Here is a 25,332-nt window from a genome sequence, read left to right as displayed (position 1 = left end):
AGATTTTAAAAGGGACAGACAGAGTAAATGTGGATAGGGTTTTTCAATTAAGAAAGGGGGAGATTCAAACTAGAGGACATGGTTTAAGATTGAAGGGGGAAAATTATAAGGGGAACATGAGGGGAAATTTCTTTACGCAGAGGGTGGTGGGGATGTGGAATGAGCTTCCGGCAGACATGGTCGAGGCGGGATTATTGGTTACATTTAAGGAAACACTGGATTGTTACATGGATAGGAGGGGACTAGAGGGGTATGGACCGGGTGCTGGTCAGTGGGACTAGGAGGGTGGGGATTTGCTACGGCATGGACTAGTAGGGCCGAACTGGCCTGTTCTGTGCTGTAAGTGGTTATATGGTTATATGGTTATATGTAAATGCAAGGATCTTGAATAAGATGCAAATTTTGACAAGGTAGTTGAACTCTGAGCCAAATGCATATTTTCTGTTGATTTTCTCTATTCAGTGGTGATAGAAATGATAATGAGTTCATCATCATGTACATTATAGAATGTACATATGCACTGAAATTCTTACTTGCTTCAGCCAAGCAGATAATAATAATCAGCTGTAAGAGTACTATATATGTTAAATTAAATTGAAAAAGTGACAATAAATACAAAAAAAAGAAATAGATAATAAATATTCACAGTTACCATAAAGCAAGAAAAAAAATGTGGAGAAACAATGGAGCAAATGGTCCTCTTGTTCTGTCAAAGCACTCCATGTTCAATTTAAACAAGGAGAGGTTCAAACCCTCTACTCTATGTGGAATAGATAAACAGAACGGCCAAGACCAAAATATACACAACAGCCTCGGACATAGCAAGTTGAGCAGGATAAATAATTAATCATTATCTTTGGCTGGTAATATTAGACTAAGGCACATTGCAGGTCAGGTAGCTCAGTGTCTGCAGAATATTCCACAATGTTGAGTAGAATGATTAAAAGGAGCCGCCGTGATTAGAGATGATCAAGAAGGTTGAAACACAGTGAAACAATTTACAAATGCAAAATGTCAAATGGCCATGAACTTTGTTTTAAGATAGACACTTCAGGTTTGAAGTGTAGTTACTGTGGTATCTATGACCTTCAGGAACCAAATTGCAAGATTCCACAAACAAGCAATGTGATTGTGATCAAATAATCTTTATTTTGTACCTACTTGATGATTGGTTTATGGATTATTGATTAAAAAGAAGGAGATAACTCCTCTGTTCCACTTCAGTGAGCTGACAGCTCTATTTCTGTGCTGTGTGGCCTCAATGATTGTATTATATTTAACAGGCTTTTTAAAATATGGAACTAGACTTTAATCACAATATATTATTTACAAAAATGAAGCTGTTCATGGCTTCCTTGCACTCTTCACGTCATATCCATACATTTCCATCACTGGCATGGTTACATTCGTGTTCTATTTAGCACGCAGATTCTCCTCTGCGACACCTTGTCGTTACTCCCACCTCTGTTGTTTGAACTGAAGGACTCTAGATTGTGGTCCTTCCTTGCAGCGCCCTCACGTCGGCTGCGCCAAGCCTCAGCATGTACTCCTGCAGCCTGGAATGTGCCTCACCTACATTTCTTTGTGCTGAAAGACCAACAAGTTTCAGGCAGACCAAAGGGTGTTTTTCATGAGTTGATGGCCTTCCAACAGCTCTGGATCTCTGTGTCTGTATGTGTACCTGTGAACAACTCATAAATTGGTGAGTCTTTGAACTGGTGGGCTGGACCATATTCAAGAACTCATCATTAGACTCATTATTAGAATATGCAACATGTTCACTGACTTCATCAAGACTTGTTTGGATAAGTGTGTGCCCACGAGGACATCCCGGGAGTTCCCCAACCAGAAGCCTCGGATGAATCAGAGGATTTGCAACCTGCTGATGGCGAGATCAAGGGCGTTTAAGGCTGAGGATCCAGATCTCTACAGGAAGTCCAAGTATGATCTGTGGGAGGCTATCCCTGAATCAAAGTGGCAATTCTGGAGGAAGCTAGAGATAGATACAAGCCAGCTATGGCCATTACAGCCTACAAAGGTAGGATGAACACCATTGATGGCTGTGATGCTTCACTACCTGATGAACTGAACACCTTCTGTGCCCACTTTGAGAAAGGGAACTCAACGGTGCCTACGAGAATCCCTGCAAAGGTTGAGGACCTTGTGTTAAACGTTTCTGAGGCTGACATCAGGACATCATTCATGAGGGTGAACCCTCTCAAGGCATCAGGCTCTGATGGCGTGGCTGGCAGGGGACTGAAAGTCTGTGCCAACCAAATATCCAGACTGTTCACAGACAATCCTTGCTGCATTCAGAGGTTCCCATCTGCTTCAAAATGGCATGAATCATTCCAGTGCCCAAGAAAAGCAAACTGAGCAGACTATTGCCCAAGAGCACTAATAGCTGCAAAGATTAAATGCTTTGAGAGGTTATGGCCTGAATTAACACGTACCTAAGCAAAGGGACACCACTGGCCTACTGCAGGGGGCAATCTCTGTACCTGCAGAAGAGCATGGTGACAAGACAACAGGCCAGCTGTCAATCAGCCAACCTGAATGGACCAATCCCCACCTGGTCAGGTGTCAATCCCCCTCCAGGATATAAACCTGAGCCGGCCCTTCGAAGTCACTCTCAGAGTTTACAGCAGCAAATCTCACAGCTGGCTCTATGGAAGTTAACGTTGAATAAAGCCTGTTATACAGTCTTCTGGTTTGGTGTGTTTGCTTCTGACCGACAGCGCACCATAGGACCCACTGCAATTCATCTATCGTTGCAATCGCTCCACAGCAGACGCAATATCACTGGCCCTCCACTCAGCTCTGGACCAACTCGAAAACAGCAACTCATACATACGGCTGCTCTTCATAGACTATGAGTCAGTCTTCAACACCATTATTCCCTCAGTGCTGGTCAAAAAACTCCAAACTCTGGGTCTCTGCACTCCCCCTCTCCAAATGGATCCTTGACTTTCTCATCGGAAGACCACAGTCAGATTGACTTGGAGACATGTGTCCTCTTCACTGACTATCCACCAGATGCACCCCAAGGATGCATGCTTAGCCCACTGCTCTACTCATTATACACCCATGACTTTGTGGCCAGGCACAATTCCAATGCTATCTACAAATTGCTGATGACATCACAGTTGTCAGCAAAATCACATATGGCAGTGAGGAAGGGTGCAGGAGGGAGAAAGATCAGCTCATTGAGTGGTGTCACGACAACAAACTTGCACCCAACCTTAGCAAAACCAAGGAGATGATTGTGGACTTCAAGAGGAAGTCAGGAGAACGCGATCCAGTCCTCATTGAGGGCTCAGTAGTAGAGATTGTCAAGATCCTCAAATTCCTGGGCATCATCATCTCTGAGGATCTGTCCTGGAGCCTCCGTGTCACGCAATCACGAAGAAGGCTCACCAGCAGCTATACTTCGTGAGGTGTTTGAGGAGATTCGGTATATCACCAAAGACTCTCGATAATTTCTACATATATATTGTGCAGAGTATTCTGGCTGGTTGCATCACTATGCCAATCCTCAGGACAATAAAAAAACTCCAGGGGGTTGTTAACTCGGTCTGTAACATCATGGGCATTAGTCTTCACTCTATCGAGGCGGTGCCTTAAAAAAAGCAGCCCCTATCCTCAAAGACCCCCACCACCAGGCCATGCCCTCTTCACTCTGGTACCATCGGGAAAAAAGTACAGAGGCCTGAAGACGAACACTCAGCGATATACAGACAGCTTCTTTCCTGCTGTCATCAGATTCCTGAATGATCAATGAACCAAAGACTTTGTGCGGACTATTTTTATTTATTGTTTGAATGGTGTTTTATGCGAATGTTTGCACTGTGACGCTGCCGCAAAACAACAAATTCCATGACTTGTTCATAACAATAAAGCCTGATTCTGATTTTGAATCCTCCGGCATACTGCTGCTGGGAATGAAATGTGACAAGGACCCTTGCATCCTTCTCCACATGCCTTTAGCGAATCTGCATCTGCAAAGAAACCCAGTGAGCAATTGGGATTTCAAGTTGAATTTCACTCCAGCTACAATTGGTGTGACATTTCTCATTTTGTTTGAGACAGACTTGCAGCCAGTACAGGAATGGATGTCAGCCGGCCCTTTCTCCACACAATGGGAGCTGCTTCGCAACAGGTTCACTGCCATTGCAGCAGGTTGGTTCTGATTAGAGGCTGGTGGTGATCTCCAGCTGGCTGCTTTCATGATAGGAAGAATTTGATCTTTCTTCAAGATGAAATGTGATGTTTTTTAAAAATCTTCTATTGGTGTTGGTGTAGTGTGTGAATGTAGTGGGGGTGGAGTAATATTTTTTAATGACATTGCCTGCACAGCATCTTCTGACACTGGTTGTATGGTCTAGCTTCACCCCTGATGATCTTGCCTGAGTTAATACCAATGAACAGGAGCTATGTGGATGCAATTTGGCATTGACTGAGTAGATTGAAAATGAGGATCTGAAGAGCATTAAAACATTGTTTAAAAAGAGCGGAATCAGAATTTATCGTCAAGAATGTAATGAAATTCATTGTTTTGTGGGAGTATCACAGGGCAAAGCATATTCATAACAATAAATTCTATAAGTAAAATAAAATAAAAACTGCTATGAGTTGACTCTCCTCGTGCAGCATTTATTCTAATCTCCCTGAAGTTCAAGATTCCAGGTTCCTTTATTATTCTGTAATGAAGACAGTACAGTATTACACAGCATTTGCTTTTGTCTGCCATAAGACAGACAGATTCACCATCGGCAGAAATTGCCTGACCGCCTCTTACAGTCAGAGGAAGAGAAGCAAAAGAGAGTTCCCTCAGAGTCCCCGCCCGAGTGCCTGGTGGTTTCACCTGCAGCGCTGCCACAGTCCCCACAGCCACACACAGTCCAAACCATCAGCAGCCCGAGCTTCAGATCCAAACCTCCCACACAATCAGGGCCATTGACACCCTCTCGAATCCTGGTTCTGATACCTGGTACCCCTTGAGCCAGTCTCCAGCTGTCCGCTGCCTGGTGTGAATCCCTTGACTGCAGTTGCGAGCAGCCACTCTCCTATGAGGTCATGATCTCAAAATAAGCAGTTCAGTATTCAGAATGGCACTGACAACAAATTTTTTCACCCACAGATTGTAAATCTTTGGATTCTCCACTCGAAGTCTTGTATACGCTCATAATGTATGGGTATATTCAAAAAAAGGATCGATACATTTTAAATTTTCTTTTTAATTTTAGTAATTCAGCTTGCTAACAAGTCCTTCTGGCCCATGAACCTATGGTGGCCCATGAACCTATGGCATCCAGATAAACCCATGCGACCAATTAACCTACAAACTCTGTATGCCTTTAGAATGTGGGAGGAAACTGGAGTACCTGGAGGAAACCCACGTGGTTGCCAGGAGAACGTGCAAACTCTTTGCGGGCAGTGGCGGATTTGAACCCGATCGCTGGCGCGTAATAGCGTCGTGATAACCATTTTTACAAATTTTTATCTTAGTTAATTTTTATATTTTCAGATATAAGGGAATCAAGGAATATGGGATTCATGCAGAAAGTGTCACCCTTCCTTCCTGCATTCCTATTCGTTGAATCATGAACTTATTGAATAGGAAGGGTGAATGACTACATCTGCTTCCATTTCCTCTGTTCTTATAAGGTTATCCAAAAGAAGTCTTCTGTCCTTGTCCAGTTTTGCATGTGGTTCTATTTATCCTGAGCTCTCTAAGCTATAAAGGATCTCACAATTTTGAAATGCTCATCCTTGAATGTAAAAGCTTCCATCCTTCCTCATCTCTGTGATCTTCTTCAGCCCCTAATATGATCGGTGCATTAACGGGTTTCTAGATACATTCATGTGCAAGGAATCGAGAGATATACTTCGTGCGCAAGCGGCAGTTTTTTTATTGGAATTTGAACATCATGTTCGGTGCAGACATCATGAGCTGAAGGGCTTTTTCCTCTGTTGCACTGTTCTTTTTTTTAACAACTTTTATTTCCATTTGCAGACATATGCGAGCATACCAACAAAATACATAGATCACATAACAGATGTATGCAGCGCATCAATTTATCTCATTCAAATTCTGCTTATAGAAGCATCACAGATTTAGGCACCCAATTAATCTTATTCTGACCAATATGCAGTCACCTATATAGTGAACCATACACTTCTTCAGATGCCCATTGTGACAGTTTCGAGCTTAAATAGGAGAGGGTTACAGTAAATCTTATCGAATTTATCACTGTGTCATCTGTATAAATTACTCCATTTACATGTCGAGAGCTCCTCCCTACCACTGAGATTATGGAGAGATTATATCCTTAATTAATTACCGGTGACCACCTGATGTTGAAATCATCAATCCTTAGTTGGAGTTTAGTTGTTATACTTTCCATCAAATATACACTTTTTAATCTTTCCCTCCATTGTTGAACAGTTGGTGGTTTCACATTTCTCCATAATACTGCAATCATCTTCTTTGCGATCAAAAGCAACACCCTAAGTAAACATGCCTGGAATTCGGCATCTATATCCTCTGGAGTCACTCCCAATATAAAATATGCTGGCTCCAAAGGTAGGTCTACCCAATGATTTGCTTAATTTTCACCTGAATATCTCCAATATTGATATAGTTTGGGACAGCCCCAAAAATATGGGTATGATCGCCAATCTTCCCATATTCACTCCAGCATAATTTTGAGGTGCTGCTGTATCTCACCAACACCTGAGGGGTCTTAAATACTCTCATTTTAATTTTCTAATCAGACTCCCTCCAGTTAGGGCTACTTGTTAACTTGCGACCATCGAGGCATGACTTTTCCCACAATTCGTCTGTAATACAAATATTCATTTCTAATTCCCATTTTTGTTTTATTTCCATAGTTTTTCTTGTTCCATTATCTTGAAGCCAGCTGTATAAGTGAGCTCTCAGATTCTTCTTTATCATTCCCTCCAGAGTCAGCATGAAAATCTTTTCTAGTGTAGATGATATTTTACATATCTGCGCCCAATCTGTAAGTAGTGCCGCACATGAAGGAATCTAAAAAAAATCCATCCCTGACAAACCAAATACTTTCTGAAAATGTTCATATGATTTTGAAGATTCCCCACAAAAAAGCTGATCCATAATAGTTATCTCTTTTACCTGTCCATTTTCTAAAGACATTATCTACTTCTCCAGGTAGGAATTCTGGGATAGCTACTCGATATAGAGTTAAAAAGGTTTAGTTCTTTTCTAATAGCCAACCAAGTTTTCATTGTGAATTTAATCCATTCATTATCTATTATTAATTTCTTCCGATTTGTTTGGCTTAGGAATGGTAGCCCTTCCAGAGAAATATTGGGGCATGAATTTTGTTCTATACTCAGCAAATGTGTTTCCAGATCATTTGTTATCAATGTTATCAGGGTCCTCAGCTGTGCTGCCTGGTAGTAATATTTAATGTTGTGCAAATTAAGGCCCCATTTTTGTTTTGACAATTACAAAGATTTAAATCTACCTCTAGAATTTGTATTTTTGCCATATGAATCTTGATATCAATTTGTCAAGACCTTTATATGCTATTATAAGAACTCCTATCAGCAAAGATTAGAATAAAACAAAAGCAAAACATTCATTTGGACAGTTTCAATTCTAACAATTAATGATAAGGGGAGAATCTCCTTCATTAACTTTCCTTCATATAGTTCTAAGACTGAGGGAGTGACAATAACACCTAGGTATCTGAGCCCTCTCTAGACCAATGAAATCTGACCTGGTTACCTAATTGTGATGGCCATGTACCCAACAGCATAATTGCTTTTGATTTTGAATCATTAATTTTAAAACCAGATATTTCTTCATATTCTTTTAAAACTTGCATCATGCGAGGTGCTGAAAAAAATAGGGTTGCTCACATACAACATGATATCATCTTCAAATAGGGATATAGAACATAGAATAACACACCACAGTACAGGCCCTTCAGCCCTCAATGCTGTGCCCACCCATATATTCCATACTAAAAAAAAGTACTAAACCCTCCCTACCCATAACCCCCTATTCTTCTTTCATCCATCTGTCTGTCTAAGAATCTCTTAAATGTCCCCAATGTTTCAGCTTCCACCATCGCTCCCAGCAAGGCATTCCAGGCACCCACAACTCTCTGTGTAAAAAAACCTTTCCTCTGATGTCTTCTCTAAACTTCCCTCCCTTAACTTTGTACATATGTCCTCTGGTTTTTACTAATCTTACCCAAGGAAACATGTGCTGGCCGTCTACCCTCTCATAATCTTGTAGACCCATAGGCATATTTAGGGTATGGCAACTAGGGCACATACCCTGGAGGCCACTTGCAGGGGGCATCACTGTCCTCACTTTGCCTACCCATTATCCAAGCTCACCCACCCAATATCCGTGTCTCTAGCTGGGCTAGCCAAAATCAGATTCCATCCCACTTATTTGAGTGCCCCGGAGCGCCTCTCTGGGCTGGCATCTCAGCGTGCCACTTTGGGGCCGTTCCAGGACTGAAGAGGCGCCTGGCGGTGGCTCAATGGAAAAATGACTGTCTTCCCTACCCATAATCACCAAAGCAGCTGGAACTGCTCTGCCAGTGCCAGTGCCAATGCCAGCCAGGGAAACGACAAGCAGCTCCAAAGGCTGAAGCAGCCCAGCGAGATGCTGGAGGCCGGAGCAGCCTGATGAGGTGCCGGAGGCCAGGTGGCTAGCAGGGCTGCCACAGTCCACCCCAGCTGTGCACTGACAGCTCCACCGGCTGCCCCCGATAGCTCCGCTGGCCACTGCTGATGGCCCCGTTGTTTGCCCGCCCACTGACAGCCTCACTGACCACCCACTGGCAGCTACGGCGGCTGCACTATGACATCATATGTTGGGCAGCATGATTGGTGTGCAGTGGTTTTTTGTGTTGATTTTAATGGGGAGGGTGCAACGCCAGTGCTTGCCCTGGGCACTACTTTACCTGGATATGCCACTGTGTAGACCTCTGTCAAGTCTCCTCTCATCCTTCTACACTCCAGAGTGAAAAGTCCCAGCTCTGCTAACCTTGCCTCATAAGACTTGTTTCCCAATCCAGGCAACATCCAGGTAAATCTCCTCTGCACCTTCTCCATAGCTTTCACTCCCTTCCTACAATGAAGTGAATGCAATACTCTAAGTGTTGTGGTCTTACCAAAGATTTATAGTGTTGCAACATGGCCTCTCTACTCCTGAATTTAATCCCCTTATTAATGAACTCCAGCATCCCATAGGCCTTCTTAACTATCCTATCAACCTGCACAGCGACTTTGAGAGATATATAGATTTGCACCCCAAGGTCCCTCTGTTCATCCATACTCTTAAGTAACTGACATTAATCCTGTATTCAGCCTTATAGTTGTCCTTCCAAAATGCATCACCTCACACTTATCCGGAATAAAATACATCAACCACTTTTCTGCCCAACTCTACATCTTGTATTCTCTTGTAACCTTCAACAACCTTCAGTTCCATCCTCAACTCCTCCAACCTTCATGTCATCCACAAACTTACTGACTCATCCTTCCGCCTCTTCATCCAGGTCATTTATAAAAATCATAAAGAGCAGGGTCGCAGAACAGATCCCTGTGGCACTCCACTAGTCACCAACCTCCAGACAGAATTCTTTCCTTCCATGATTACACTCTGCTTTCTTCCTACAAACCAATATTTTTATTCACACAGCCAACAAGTTTCTACTGATCCCATGCCTCATGACTTTCTGGATGAGTCTCTCGTGGGGGACCTTGTCAAATGCCTTGGTAAATTCCATGTAGATCACATCTACTGCTTTACCCTCTTCAGCTCCTTTGTTCTTATGTTCCCCCCTCTATTGTCTTTATTTCCCTTTGTATAATCCTCTTGCCTAATAATTTCAGCAAGTGGCTCTAAGCATGTATCAAAGAGTAGGGGACTCAAATTGTCTCCCTGCCTAACTCCACATTTATTCTGAAAAACTGAGAGCAGCATCCATTCACCCTCAGTCTAGACCTTGGGTTTGAATATAATACTTTCACCCATTTTATACATTCGGGGGAAACCCTATCTTAGCTAATGCATAGTTGAGATAGACCTAGTCTACTCTATTGAAAGCCTTTTGCGCATCTAAACTAAGTATCATAGATGTCTGATGTTTCTTTTTTTGCACATGACATAATGTTAAGGACATGTCTTGTTATTTGCTCCCTGTCTACCAGGTATAAATCCTGTTTGATCAGGGTTTAGCAACTGTGTTGTAACCTTTTGAATTCTCTTTGTTAGTATAAAGCTAGGTATCTTTTGATCATTACATAAAAGGCTTATTGGCCCATAACCTTCATACTTAATGGGGTCTTTCCCATCCTTATGAATAATGGAAATTATAGCCTCTGTGCACGATTTAGGAGGATTTCCTTCTGATAGGACATTATTATAGACCTCAGCCAGAATCGGGGAGAGCTCTTCCCTATGACACTTGTAGAATTCTCCCAGAATCCCATCAGTCCCTGGGGACTTATTATTCTTTAGTTTTTTAATAACTTCCTTTATTTCCTGTTCTTCTACACATGCAGTCATTTTTACCGCTACTTCTTGGCAAGGGGAGGGTAGATTTAATCAAGAAAAGAATGTTCTTATCTTGCTCTCTTTGTCTTTGTTTTATCTCTCTTCATAAAAGGTTGCAAATGCTTCTGCTATTTCTCATGGTTGTGAAACGAACTTCCTTGAGGCCGGGTGAAAGACTGGAGATCACCCGATTAGCTTGTTCTTTACGCAGCTGAAATGCCAAGGATAGCAAGGCAGGTTGTGCGAAATACGCAGTTAGCCCTATTGTATGTTTGGTTGAAGAGTTTGGCGGGCTGGAGGAATTCTTGGAGGTTGCCTTTATGGTCATGGCCACAAATGGTGACATTGTCCAGTTACAGGTATGTGGTCTGCAGCTCATACTGGTCTACCACTCAGTCCATCTCCCACCGGAAGACCGAGATCGCATTGTTGACACTGAAGGGAACCCTTAGGAAATGGTAGAGATGGCCATCTGCTTCAAAATCAATATATTGGCGGTGCTCCAGGCAGATGGGGAGTTGGTGATATGCTAACTTTAGAACGTTGGTAGGCATTGTGTGATTTGGTTTACCATATTGGATGTGCTGGGAAGAGGGTACGTGTCCAGCTGTATATATCTGTTAATGGTCTGACTGTAGTCAATGACCAATCTGTTTTTCTCCCTATTCTTCAACTCCACCACTTGGGCTCTCCAGGGGCTGGTGCTGGCTTCAGTGATCTCCTCATTCAGTACCTGCTGTACCTCCGGCCTAATACAGGTCTTGTCCCTGGCACTGTATCACCTACTTTTGGTGGCAATGGGTTTACAGTCGGAGGTGAGGTTAATGAACAATGGTGGAGCAGTGATCTTGAGAGTGGAGAGTCCTCAGGTTGTACGCAGTGGGCAATCTTTGGGTTGCTGGCTGGAAACAGTGGGGGGGGGGGGGGGGGTTTAAAAACTGCTGGTTATGGACAATGAGCGGGAGAAACTCCAGCCTCAGTAGCAGAGCAGTGCAGAAGTGTGACATCACCAGGGGTTTAAAGTCTTTGTAGTCTGTGCCCTGCGTGGTCAGAGTCACTACACAGTAGCTGCAAACATCAGCCGTATGAGACTTCAAGGCCAAAGAGATTTTGTGGCTTACTGGCTTTACCACGATGGAGTAACGCTGCACCTTGTCAGAGTGGATGAGGCTCTCCATGCTCCCAGTATCGAATAGGCAGCTCGTCTCATGGCTGTTTATCTGGATGTCCAGCATCGATCTGGCAAGTTGGTGAGGGCTACCTTGATCTAGCACAATGGAGGCCAGTATTCAGGTGTGCAGTCCCAGATGGTGGCGTCCAAGATGGCATCCAATATGGCAGACCCCACAGTTTGCATGCAGTGTTGCTGGATTTTAAAGATGGCAGCATCCAAGATGGTGGCCCCCACATGGCCCGCAGGCGGCACTGCTGGGTTGGGGTGACTTGGACTTACCAACTTTCGCGTAATGTCCTTTCTTCCCACATTTAGGGCAAACTTTGTCTTTTGCCAGACAGCATTTCCTCGAGTGCTTGTTCAGGCCACAAAATTACCACTGTGGGTGCTCGCGGAGTACAGAGGCATAGTCGAATCACTGGTGGGATGTGGTTGTAGTGGTGATAGGGGATTGAGGCTGTGGTTGGATCGTTGGTGGGACATGACAGTGGTGGTGTTCCGCAGGGTTGAGGTCCTCCCGCGTCCCAAGATGGTGCCACTTGGGGCAACCATGAAGCACTCGCATTGTTGGCTAAGTAGGCTCATATTTTTGAGGGCCACTTCTAGCATTCCTGCCAGTTCGACTGCCCTCCGCAAGTTGAGTTCACCTTGCTCCAACAGTAGTTGGACCTGATACCCCCGACCTAAGCATCTCTGATCAGGTCTTCCGTGTTCACTGCGGCCATCATGGCCTTGCAGTCGCAGGCCCGCCCAAGAGCTCGCAGAGCCAAGAGATACTTAGCACTCGATTCTCCAGGTCGGTGTATTCGGGTAGCCAGGAGGTATCTCGTTTAAACCTCGTTTACCTTCTTTGGTTACTGGCTTTTTGGGATGCCCATTGCCTCTTGATATGACTCAGCGTCCCTGATCATTGAATATATCAGGTGCCCGACACAGGAGGGTAGTATCTACAGCTTGTCATTCTCTGATCGAGCGATGGTAGATGATGCCTGCAGGAACACTTCAAAGCAATACAGTCAGAGTTTGAAGTTGTTGGAGGCGTCAGATGATTTCAGATCAATTTCCAACTTTTCTGGTTTTAGGATCTGCTCCATCGTCAAAATTTATTGCTAATAAAATTGATGCACCATCAATAACTCCAAAAGACTAGAAGTTATGTAAAACTGATAGGCTTTTATTAGCAAAAGAATGGAGGCACATCCACGCTGGTTGACTGTCCTGAACTGGGGAGGGGGCTGTGGACCTTCACCTTTATTCAGGAGTCTGTGGGAGGAGCCACAGGCACAGTCAGCCAAAGAGGTGTGTCCAGACAGCTAAACATATGGTTTACCATATGTTGTCAGAGGTTCGAAAGTCATATAGCATGGAAACTAATCCTTCAGCCAACAAAATCTGCACTGGTCCGTTGGGCAATCACATAATATGAGTTTTACAGAAAATCATTTTGCAGATAGTAGATGGGGAGAAAATAATTTGTGTGGAGGTTTGGATAATGGGATACCATTTTGGCAGTTTATTGCTTGTAGCAATGAATAATGTTTAAATAAATATTTTTTGAGTGGAAATTACTTTTTCACAAAGGCTTAATGATCGCTTTTCGACTATAATTGCAACCATAAATTAATATATTGATAATATTACAATAATTTTAACATTCCTGGGGCTGCCTGAAAAGAATTGGTGTGTATTAATAGCTGAGAAGCAAGTTCCTGAAATCAGGGTCGCTCTAACTCAAATTAATAATGGCTTTCTTCATTCCAAGAAATGGGGCCGACACCAACATATTTATATTTATTGTTCCCCCCCCCCCCCACTTCTAGTTACCCATAGGATTCCTGTTTTTTGCAGCATTTATATCCTGATGGCCTTGGTGCAACAGAATAGCTTGCTCGGCTACTTCAGAGGGCATTATGAGTACACCACATTGTGCAAGACCCGAGTCACATGTTGGCCAGACCAAATCGGAATGTCAGTTTCCCTTTGTTGAAAGGCATCTATAAACCAGTTGGGTTTTAACAAGCAACACCAAGGTCATTTATTCCCAGTGCCAACTCATAAATTACTCGGTGTATTCAATGCAAATTTAAAACTTGCAAAGGGAAGCTTTAAGCATGACCTCTCAGATGCTGGTGTGTAAAGGTAATCACCACACAACCATCCTCTTACAATTGTAGAAGTGTTTGGTTTTGAAAATGAGCTTCCTCTGCTAACAGTGGGAAAGTCATTCTTATGTGCAAAGAACACTTATACTGGCATGCAAAATTAATGAATGGGTAAAATTTCCTCCTCTCCTCCTCCCCCCACCACCACTACAATAAACATGATGAAAGGTCAGAAGGAGATCAAAAGATAGGAAAGCAAAAGGGAAGAAAAGTTCAGACAAAAGGAAAGGGATGTTACTGCCATCAAATTAACCTGAAAATATAATTTCCTCTGCACCTGTTCATGGAATAGTAAATCCATTCATTGACTGGTCTAACTCTTCATAAGAGTTACTGAGAGGTTTAGAATATTTCAGTTAACATCTGTGAAATTTTAACAGTGTTTCACCTGAGACCATCAAAATTACAGCTCTTTAGTTAAAATGCTGCCCTTGCAAATGCGAATTTCTGAGTCCAATGGTGAATTCTGTGTTAAAGTGAACTGGCGAGAAATGTATTAAACTTTGTTTCTTCCATTAGTGTTTTGGTGTCAACAGGCAATTTGAACCAAGCAACATTTTACTTTTGCTTATAATCATTATTCGCAGATTTGCACTTTCTCCTATGGTCACGTTTCCCCTTTATTCTTACCTGTTTTCCTAAGGTGATGACTCTTTCGGGACCTTTTTGGCAGCCAGCGTCTACCTTGCGCACTTGAAGAAGTAGCCATTTTTCATGTGCCAGTCTTTGGCAGAGAACCAAGAAGATTGTACTCTGGAGGTGATAGTTGACCTCATTTCTTTCTCCATACAGCAGATTCTGTTGCAGCAAAATTGAGGGGAGGGTAGTGGGAAATGTTATAATAAAACAATAATGGGCTTTGTTATGTTTGTTGGCAAGCAAGTGATATGCTGGGGGGGAAAAAACAACAAGGGCGAAACAAAGCCAACAGATGACAATACATTCTTTTCTGAATTTCTCTCTGTTGAAATACAGGCCATGGTTATATTGTTGCACAAGGTCATCTAATGCAACACCGAGGGAATATTGATCAATGAGAATTGCATATCCAGAATTGAATACTGTTGCAGCAATATTTTTAAAATAGTTATTGAGAAAGATAGGATTGGTCTGGCATTGGTGTTGTTTGGTTCAAATTGTCTGTTGTTGACACTAAACACTATTGGAAGAAGCAGAATGTAAGTGAAAGCATTTTAAATTGTTCTGTTTCATCTTGTGGACACCTTTAATATTTCTGCTCAAGCTTTTGCATTTGTACAAAGTGAAGATAAGAACGTTTAGGGGAGACATCAGAGTTGTGGGTGCCTGGATTTCATTGCTAGGGCTGGTGGTGGACGCTGGAACAATAATGGTATTTAAGAAACTCTTAGACACGCACCAAAGCCTTCGACACCGTGAGCAGGAAAGGGCTTTGGCAAATACTAGAGTGCCTCGGATGCCCCCCAAAGTTCCTCAACATGGTTATCCAACTGCACGAAAACCAACAAGGTCGGGTCAGATACAGCAATGAGCTCTCTGAACCCAATGGCGTGAAGCAAGGCTGCGTTCTCGCACCAACCCTCTTTTCAATCTTCTTCAGCATGATGCTGAAACAAGCCATGAAAGACCTCAACAATGAAGATGCTGTTTACATCTGGTACCGCACGATGGCAGTCTTTTCAATCTGAGGCGCCTGCAAGCTCACACCAAGACACAAGAGCAACTTGTCCGTAAACTACTCTTTGCAGACGATGCCACTTTAGTTGCCCATTCAGAGCCAGCTCTTCAGCGCTTGACGTCCTGCTTTGCGGAAACTGCCAAAATGTTTGGCCTGGAAGTCAGCCTGAAGAAAACTGAGGTCCTCCATCAGCCAGCTCCCCACCATGACTACCACCCCCCCACCACATCCCCATCGGGCACACAAAACTCAAAACGGTCAACCAGTTTACCTATCTCGGCTGCACCATTTCATCGGATGCAAGGATCGACAACGAGATAGACAACAGACTCGCCAAGGCAAATAGCGCCTTTGGAAGACTACACAAAAGAGTCTGGAAAAACAACCAACTGAAAAACCTCACAAAGATTAGCGTATACAGAGCCGTTGTCATACCCACACCCCTGTTCGGCTCCGAATCATGGGTCCTTTACCGGCATCACCTACGGCCCCTAGAACGCTTCCACCAGCGTTGTCTCCGCTCCATCCTCAATATTCATTGGAGCGACTTCATCTCCAACATCGAAGTACTCGAGATGGCAGAGGCTGACAGCATCGAATCCAAGCTGCTGAAGATCCAACTGCGCTGGGTAGGTCACGTCTCGAGAATGGAGGACCATCGCCTTCCCAAGATCGTGTTATATGGCGAGTTCTCCACTGGCCACTGTGACAGAGGTGCACCAAAGAAGAGGTACAAGGACTGCCTAAAGAAATCTCTTGGTGCCTGCCACATTGACCATCGCAGTGGGCTGATATCGCCTCAAACCGTGCATCTTGGCGCCTCACAGTTCGGCGGGCAGCAACATCCTTTGAAGAAGACCGCAGAGCCCACCTCATTGACAAAAGACAATGGAGGAAAAACCCAACACCAAACCCCAACCCAACAATTTTCCTTTGCAACCGCTGCAACCGTGTCTGCCTGTCCCGCATCGGACTTGTCAGCCACAAACGAGCCTGCAGCTGACGTGGACATTTACCCCTCCATAAATCTTCGTCTGCGAAGCCAAGCCAAAGAGAAGAGACACACACATGCATGAAAGAAAAATAGAGGGTTCTGAGGTAGGGGGAGTTTAGTTTCTTTTCGTTGATATATATGTAGATTGGCACAAATTGTAGGTTGAATGGCCTATACTGTGCTCTAACGCTCAATGTTCTGTGGACCACAGGTTAAGGTGTAATTTGGGACAAGGCTGATTCATGGACCAATTAGACAGGAACTTGCAGAGTTAATTGGGAAACGATGTTTGCAAGTCAGGAGATAGCTAAAAAGTGGGAAACTTTTAAAAGTGAGGTGGCAAGAGTTCCTGTTAGGATAAAGGGCAAGGCAGGCAAGTTTAAGGAACCCTGATAGAGGAGGGATCTTGAGGCTCGTCAGAAAAAAGGAGGGATACATTAGATGTAAGCAGTCCAAGTCAATCATGAGTATAAGAAGTTGCACTTAGAGGCCACATTTGAGTGTTGTGTGCAGTCCTGATGGTCCAGTTGGAGGAAGCCCATCAATAAGTTGGAAGGGGTACGGAAGAGATTCACCACATTCTTGCTAAGACTAGAGGATATAAGTTCCAGAGAGAGGTTATATAGACTGGGTCTTTATTCCCTGGAATGGAGGAAGCTGAGGATCAAACTTATGGAAGTTTATAAAATCATGAGGGACATAGATAAAGCGAATACTGACAGACTTTTTTTCCAAGGGTAGACAATTCTGGAACTAAAGGGTGCAGGCTTAAGAGGAGAGAGGAGATATTTAAGAGTGATCTGAGTGACCTTTTTAACTCAGAGGGTGGTCTGTATATGAAATGAGCTGCTGGAAGAAACTGTGGAAACGAGCACAATTTTGATGTTCAAAAGAAATTCGGACAGATTTATGGACAGGAAGGGCTTAGAAGCCTATGGGCCAAATGCAAGCAATGGGATAAGCCCAGAATGCCAACTTGGTCAGCATAGGCGAGTTGGGTGAAAGACCCAACTATATAGCTCTAATGTGTAAATTTGGTAGATGCTAGCACTTAGTGAGTCTTAATGTCTCGTCAGTTAGACAATGGAAAGGTTGAAGGGAAACCATTTTGGATTGTGCGTAGGGCTTCAGTTGGCCTTGATCCGGCCTTGAGTGCATTTGATAATGGACAGAACTGACACATCACCATGTTTTGTCTAATGTTACTATTAAGACAATGTTTAGCACAGTTTATCTGTGATTTGTCTTGCATGTTAAATTCTGCACTCTTTTGCACTGGTTTACCTGATTACAGGTAATCAAAGACAGTGGGACCGAACTATAAACCAGAAGATATATCACTGAGGCAATCAGCAAGCCGTCATAATAACGTGATAAATCGAAAAAATTGGTGGACCAATCAATGGTTTGTCTTGTAACAATATAATTGCCTTGTTATCAATCTCATCCAGAACTGCATTGTACCCTGCCATTATGAGTTCCCCAATTAAACAATAAAATAGATTCCTTCAGGGCTGTTAATATGTACCTGGTTACTGAATAAACAATACTGTGCAGTACTGTTCTAAATTCGATGTTCTAATTGTACAGTTACTAGAAGGATAGCTTAAATACTTCTTTAGAAATATATGTGAGTAAATTATTGATTTAACAACCACCATACCAAAGGGATAATCCATAGAACTCAGGAAGGTGGTGACGAATCAGATTTGTATATAAGATCACCATTTCATAGGTTTTCATTCACGATTAATCTCCAAATAATATGCAATTTCATGACAAAAGTACAAATATTTTAAATGGATGCGAGTTTCCAGTCACAGTTGAGTCCTTTCTCAAGATCCATTGACTGTCAACTAAAAATTATCATACATTTAAAATGCTTTCTCTATAACGCCAATCTCAGTAGCCCACGACAGGATAATCGAGTGGGATGGGAGTAGTGTGAATCAAATTGGATAAAATTCCAATAGTCCCACTTCCTGTCTTCTCCCATTCTCAGGGACAAGACAATGTGAGCAGCTGGACAGTGGTGTTGCTCGTGTTAACTTTGGTAATGTATTAGTTTTATGGTTGGTGGAAGCCACCTGGAATATGAGCCATCGAAAGTGATTGTACTTATGCGATTAATAGTCCCTATTGTTTTGATTCCATGGTAAAATCCAGTACCATCAACTAACAATGAAAATTACTGGACCAATTGCAAATCCTATTAGATGCTGTATTACACATATGAGATTCCTCTTCTAGACTGATGCTGCATCACAATTGAGGGTCAGTGCGCGGTGCTGTTGGCAGTGTCATGCTCGAAATGCACGGTAGAGAACCTCACTCCCTTGACAAGTGTCCATGTAAGATCCCATGGGATTAGAGTAAAATTCCTGGAATCTGGCACCTATGGGGGATTGATAAATGCCAGCTAAGTGGATTTTCCAGTTGCTTGAGATTGTGTGTTGTGTGATTGGCGAACTAACAGTGAGGTGCTCCAATTTTAAACTTTCGTATTTTTTTCAACAATTTTTTTTGCCAATTGCTCGAATTACGGATAACAGGGGTTTAACTGTATTTTGGAGATGAACATGGAAGCTCTCCCCCAATGACTTGGTCAATGTTTATCCAACAGTCAAAAGCTCAAGGCAGATATTCCATCCATAATCACGTTTCTATGCATGGGTTCTTCTTATGGACAAATTCCCTGTATGGTTCTACTGTTACAAAAGTCACTTACTCTTCAAAAATGATGTCATGGGCTGCTTAAGCCCTTTAGGACACCCCAAGACTATAACATGTGATGCACGTGTATCTTTTATATGCTAAAGGCTCATTTATGGATCTTTGAGCATGCAGATAGTGTGAGTGCGTCTGAGAGTTGCATTGGCAGTACATTTTGTAGTGACATCAAGCCCTTGTAATTCAACTGGAAAGGATGTTAAAAAAAAAGGTTTATGAGGATGTTACCTGGACTGTGGACTGGATAAGCTAGGACTTTTAACCCAGAGCGTAGAAAGACATGAATGGCATAGACAGATAAACTGAATAGTCACAGTATTTTCCCCAATGCTGGGGTGTCTAAAACTACAGGAGATAGGTTTAAGGTGAGGGGAGAAAGATTTAAAAGAAACCTAAGGGACATGATATTCACAGTGTACAGATATGAAGTGAGGTGCCAGTGGAAGCTATAGAATTAGATACAAGTGTAAAGTTTCAAGGACATTTGGACAGGTAGATGAACAGGAAAGGGTTAAAGAGATATAGGCTCAGTCCAAACAAGTAGAACTAGGTCAGATGAGCAACTTAGTTGGCATGGATGAGTTGAGCTGAAGGGACTGTTTCCATCCAGTCTAACCCTCTCTTTATTTCTCGATCTTTCAGTTGGTCAGAACTTTTATTCTTAGGTTCCTTCATCTTCTGGTAGTTATTAAATCTCATCATAAATGTTTGTGTGTATTTTGATTAATGTGGTTCATAGTGTGAAAATTTTTAATTTTTTTTTAAAAAAGAAGGTATCGTGCCAGTAGGTTTGTATATTGATCTGGGAGAACGTACTTCAAAATGGGACAGATGGAAATACCCAACTTACAAGACTTTACCAGATGTGACAGTGCAGCTGCCACAGATTGTCCGCATTCTTGGGCCCCCTTAATTTATAAAACCAACCAAATGAGCTGGAGATTCAGCCTGAAAAATGCTCACCTGCATTGCAGACTGAAGCCTCACCAAGCTTATTCAGCCTGTTTAATGAGGCTCAAACAATTCCTATCGGCCTTCACTCTGTAAAATGAACCCACAAGGCATGGATTTCTTTTTTTTTGGCCATTGTATAAAAGGGGCTTCTAAATCTGTGCATTCCATGGGTTTGGAGTTTGAGTGGATAATTGAAAGACAATGGACTGTAATCAAGAAAGCTCAAAGAAAAAGCAATGACACCACCCCCTGCCCCCCACTCCGACCACCACCCAGAAATAATGGAGCATTAAAATTGTTCAGGAAATGTTCTGAATGTGTTTCTCTAATGTTTTGAATCAGTTTTAATTAACAGAATGGCCAAAAGTCACTATTCCACAATGTTTTCCTGGACCTGATTTTGTTGGAAATTAAGTACCTTTTTTATATTCATTTATGACTTGTGTGCATTGATAGCAAAGCCAACATTTAAAAAATTTCAAAATAAACTTTACTCACAATTAAAAATATATCTAAGTTCAAAGTCATTTTGCATTATTGTCATGTTTGTACATACCCAAAGCAAAACAGTGCAAACTCTTTCACACTCATACTGTCAGATTCTTCTGTAAATTCTGTAGCATTAACTATTTAAAACACATTTGCTGTGAATGTGCGTCCCCTCCCCACCCCCCACCCCCATCCCCAAGCCGTACTCTCCCTTCTGTTGTTTGATGGGGCTACCCCACTAATCTTAGCCCTTCGGTGCCCAGTGGCAAAAGGATCCCAGTCGGTGGTCCTTCCTTACAGAGCTCTTCCATTGTCTGAGCCAAGTCTCAGTGTATCCTTCAGCACGTACTCCTGCAGCTTTGAATGCGCAAGTCAGCCCCATTCCCTCACTGGCATCTCACTGTGCTGCAAGTCCAATAAAGCCAACATTTATTGAGCTTTTCTAATTGGACTTGAGATTAATTGCTCAAGGGACTGCTTCAGAGTAAACCAGATTGCAGTGCGTCCCGAGACATGTCGAATCAGGCCAGGGATGGGCATTTGGTGTAATTCTTAAAAGGCCAGCTGGATTTTAAAACAGTCTGGTGGTTTCGTAATTACTGTTTCTGTTACAGATTGATTGATCTGACAAAATGTAAATTCCCCAGTTGCTGGGCTTCAAACTCCCATTTCCAGATCACCATCCTCAACCTTTGCAATACCAGCCCAGCATCATAACCACCATCTGCTGTCCCCTTATTGACCAACCTATCTAGTCAGTCCTGTTATTTTAGATGATTTGTTCTAATGGTATTCTGCAGAAGGAGACGTCTAAACTTTAATACAACTAAAATTAGAATTGATCCCCCTTTGCCAGTATTTCTAAGAGGCGTGGAAGGGGATGCTGGGCAATAGGTGGAACTAGTGGGAAGGAAAATGACAGACAGATGGTGACAAATGAGGATGGTGGGTGATAAGTGTGGACGTTTGAATTTTCAAATTTCAGATAGCCTTCCCCCCTTGTTCCTTTCTCTCTCCTTTTAATCAACCCAGGTCCTCTCGTTTCAGGGTGAAGACATTTCTACTCATCTCCAACTTGATCCCTGAGTATGAAGAGTTGGGCCCTGGTTCTAAGCATCCCAGTTGGGAGAAATGTCCTCCTTACATTTATCCTGTCAGCTCCATAAAGATTTTTCTGGTTCAATTGGATAATCTCTCAATCTTCCAAATTCTAGTTACTGTCTTCTTAATCTCTTTTCACAGAGATATTTTACCAATCAAGCTTGTGAATCTTTGCTATACTTCTACCACAAATGTAACTTTCTTTGGGTCTTGCATTCAAATATTCTTCCAATAAAAGGCATGGCCCTTTCTTCTTATGTGTGGTACCTGTATTTGTATCTCCAATGCTCATGTACAATGGAACCCCTGTCTATCTGAACAGCCACACTTTTCAGTCTTGTTCACTTTCTTGTTTCTAAGGAGTGTGGCAGGGAATGACAGACGATTGGTGGAACCAGTGAGAAGGGAGTTGAGAGGCAGATGGAGACAGGTGGGGGTGCAGGGTGATATGTATAGCTGTATGAATGCTAGATCTTTTAATACCCGGCATTCCTTTTCCTTTCTCTCTGCTTATAATCATCCAGGTCCCCTCATTCTCAATATGATGGTGATTGTGGATACATCTTCCAAAATTGCCTAAGATCAGCAGGTAACTAATCTGTGTTTAAACAGGGAGAGAGAGAGAAAGTGAACTATTGCCTGATGTTCCTATACAGGATAACATTGCAATCAATTATTAATGAACAATTAATGATAACATGGCATTTGGAAAATGCTATTGAAGACGGGACAGAATGAGCATTGATTTCTGAAAGGGGAATCATGACTTTGAGGCTCAAATTCAAATTTATTATCCTCTGACTGTACACATTCAACCAGATGAAACTGTGCTTCTTTGGACCACAGCACACACACACAATACATTTCTCACAGAGCACATAATAATCACATACATACTTAAAAACATTACATAAAGTAAAATATATAGAGAACACTGCCCTGTCTTCACCCCCCACCCTTCAGTGTTCTGTCCCCTCTCTCCCTTCTCCACCTATTATTTCCTGTCCTGCCACACCCCTCCCTCTTCCCCCTCCTACTCTTTTATTCTGACACTCCCCTTTGATGAAGGGCTCAAGCTCTGCCTTTGCCACATAAAGGACATTGTTTGACCTGCTGAGTCTCTCCAACATGGTGTGTTTTTACTTCAACCACGGTAGTCACAGAACTTTGTTCTGTATTTCTGGGATAATTTAGTTTCATTTATAAGAGGGCCAAGGTTACAAGATACTGTTCATCATTCTCACAGCCTCTGGGAAGAAACCGTTGCCCAGCCAGGCAGCCCTGATTTTGATGCTCCTCTACCTCCTTCCTGATGATGAGATCAAATCTACTGTGTGATGGATGGTAGGGATCCTCAATAATTCTTCGAGCCCTATTTAAGCAATGCTCCCAGTTTATGTTGTCAATAGAGGGAGGCCCCAGTGACGTCAGCCATTTTAATGATCCCCTGCATTGGCTTCCATTCCGATGATTTGCTGTTACCACAGAATGATGCAGCCAGACGGGGCACCCTCATTGTTGTTGCTGTAAAATGTAACCTCCAGAAGAGTGGAGATGGGCAAAGCAGTGATGTGAAATATTTGGGATTTCAGAAGGTCTTTGATGATATATCACATAAAAGGCTGTTAAACAAAATTAAAGCATGTGAGATTGTGGTCGTTGATAATGTTGATTGAACCCAGATGGTTGAGGTGATCAGAGTCAGAATTGATTTATTGTTATGATCATGTCACATCACATTTATCAAAACCAACGTACAAAATAAATAAAAATAGTGCAAGAAAAAGAAAGTGTCAAAGCAAGGCAGTCTCTTTGGTTCATTATTCATTCAGGAATCTGATGGCAGAGGGGAAGAAGCTGTCCTTGTGCCGCTGAGTGCTCGTCTTCAGGCTCCTGTATCTGTTCCTGATGGTAGCAGAGTGAAGAGGGCATGGCCTGGGTGGTGGGGCTCCTTGAGGATAGAGGCTGCTTTCTTAAGACTCCGTCGCTTGTAGATGTCCTTGATGCAGTGAAGACTTGGTTGCCGGCCAAGATAACGACCCTCTGGAGTTTTTTCATGTCCTGATTATAGGCACCTCCATACCAGAGATGCAACCAACTAGAATGCTCTCCTGTAGAAGTTTTTGAAAGTCTTCAATGGCATGCCGAATCTCCTCAAACTCCTCACAAAGAACAGCCACTGGTGAGCCTTCTTCGTGATTGAAACAACATGAAGTCATAAATGAGTAGCACACAAAATGCTGGAGGAACTCAGCAGGCCAGGCAGCATCCATGGAAGGCAGTCAATGTTTCAGGTCTTTAACCCTTCATCTAGAGCCTAAATAAAAGGGATGGGGAGGGGGAGGACCATGGGCTGGCAGGTGATAGGTGAGCATGGGTGGGAGGGGCAACCAGTGACAGATTAACCTTTAGGCTGAGTAGGCTAAAGCCTAGGGGCTCGGAAGGTAAGGGGGCATTGTGGTCTGACTTAATAAAACAATAAGATTCATTACTTAGCCTAGTGGTTAAACCGCCATTTGTTGAAGAAGCATAAATTTGAACCCTTGTAACTGAGCCATCTTATTAAAAGAATGTCTATTAACCCGAGGCAGACTACAGCGCCAGCGATCGGGATCGGTGTTCGAATACTGCGCTATCTGTAAAGAGTTTGTACATTCTCCTTTGTCTGCATGAGTTTTCCCTTGGGGGCTTTGCCTGGATTCTCTGATATTTATTTGTTAAACCTGTCAGATTGCGAGAGACCCCAAAACTGCTCCTGAGCTGATGGCAGCGCTGTCACTGGCCCATCTTTGTCTGGTTGCACTGGGTGTTTAAGGTATTGTAGAAACACATTCGCCATGCCTTTTGTAATAATACCGTCAGTGTGTCTGTGAGTCTGTAGCCCCACACACAATTGGCAACTTGGACTCACTGCCAGTTTCGCCCACAACTGAACAAAATCCACAAGCTACAGCTATCTGGCCCAGTCCCAGACCCAGCCAGATTTCCCTTTCCCTGAGTCCGCATTGCCTTCAGCTTGCACCAGCCAGGCAGCCAAGTAACCCTAGTGGCTGCAGCTCACAGCTAGTTACTTACAACGCCCTTTGTAGCTGCTGCAATAAATGAACAACTCTCTCCCTAGTGGCCATGGCTAAGAGATCGGTGGGTTGTACGTGACAGTTGGATGTTACCAATGGGGAACATTTAGAAACAACAAGCAGGAAGATCAGCATTGTCAGCGCTTTTGGAGAAAATTGGGGGAGAAGAACAGATTTGTCAAGAGGGTTCGAGGCGGGACCAATTGGAGGAAGCCGACTGGTGTCAGGACTGCGCATCTGAAGTCGTGTTGGAGTGGCTCGCAAGAGAGAAGGAGTAGAAGAGAATATTTCAGGGGGGAAGTGGCATAGCTAGGGGGGGTGGGGGGTTTGCTGGGGGAGAAACTGCTCCCCATGAGCAAATTTGTACAAAAACAGGTGCTACTAATCCACCCTGCCATCTGTTTGTGTGTGCTCCCTGCTGATTAGG

At 43.1% G+C, this 25,332-nt stretch overlaps 2 protein-coding genes across 2 annotated transcripts in view; one reads left to right on the top strand and one right to left on the bottom strand.

Annotated features, from left to right (window-relative positions):
• LOC138754019 (uncharacterized) overlaps positions 1-22,958 on the bottom strand; it is a 48,282-nt gene extending 25,324 nt beyond the window's left edge. Inside the window, exons 1-3 of the mRNA XM_069917739.1 lie at positions 22,866-22,958; positions 22,312-22,426; positions 14,534-14,907 (exon numbers count right to left, since the gene is read on the bottom strand). Of these exons, the coding sequence (XP_069773840.1) occupies positions 14,534-14,907; positions 22,312-22,426; positions 22,866-22,958 (582 nt within the window). The remainder of the gene's footprint in view (positions 1-14,533; positions 14,908-22,311; positions 22,427-22,865) is intronic.
• LOC138764505 (protein WWC2-like) overlaps positions 1-25,332 on the top strand; it is a 257,311-nt gene that overhangs the window by 66,623 nt on the left and 165,356 nt on the right. The gene's annotated exons all lie outside the window — the stretch shown is intronic.

This window comes from Narcine bancroftii, chromosome 1 (assembly GCF_036971445.1).
Source record: "Narcine bancroftii isolate sNarBan1 chromosome 1, sNarBan1.hap1, whole genome shotgun sequence".
Lineage (NCBI taxonomy): Eukaryota > Metazoa > Chordata > Chondrichthyes > Torpediniformes > Narcinidae > Narcine > Narcine bancroftii.
The sequence above is the reverse complement of the archived record's forward strand: the minus strand, read 5'-3'. Positions and strand labels throughout refer to the sequence as shown.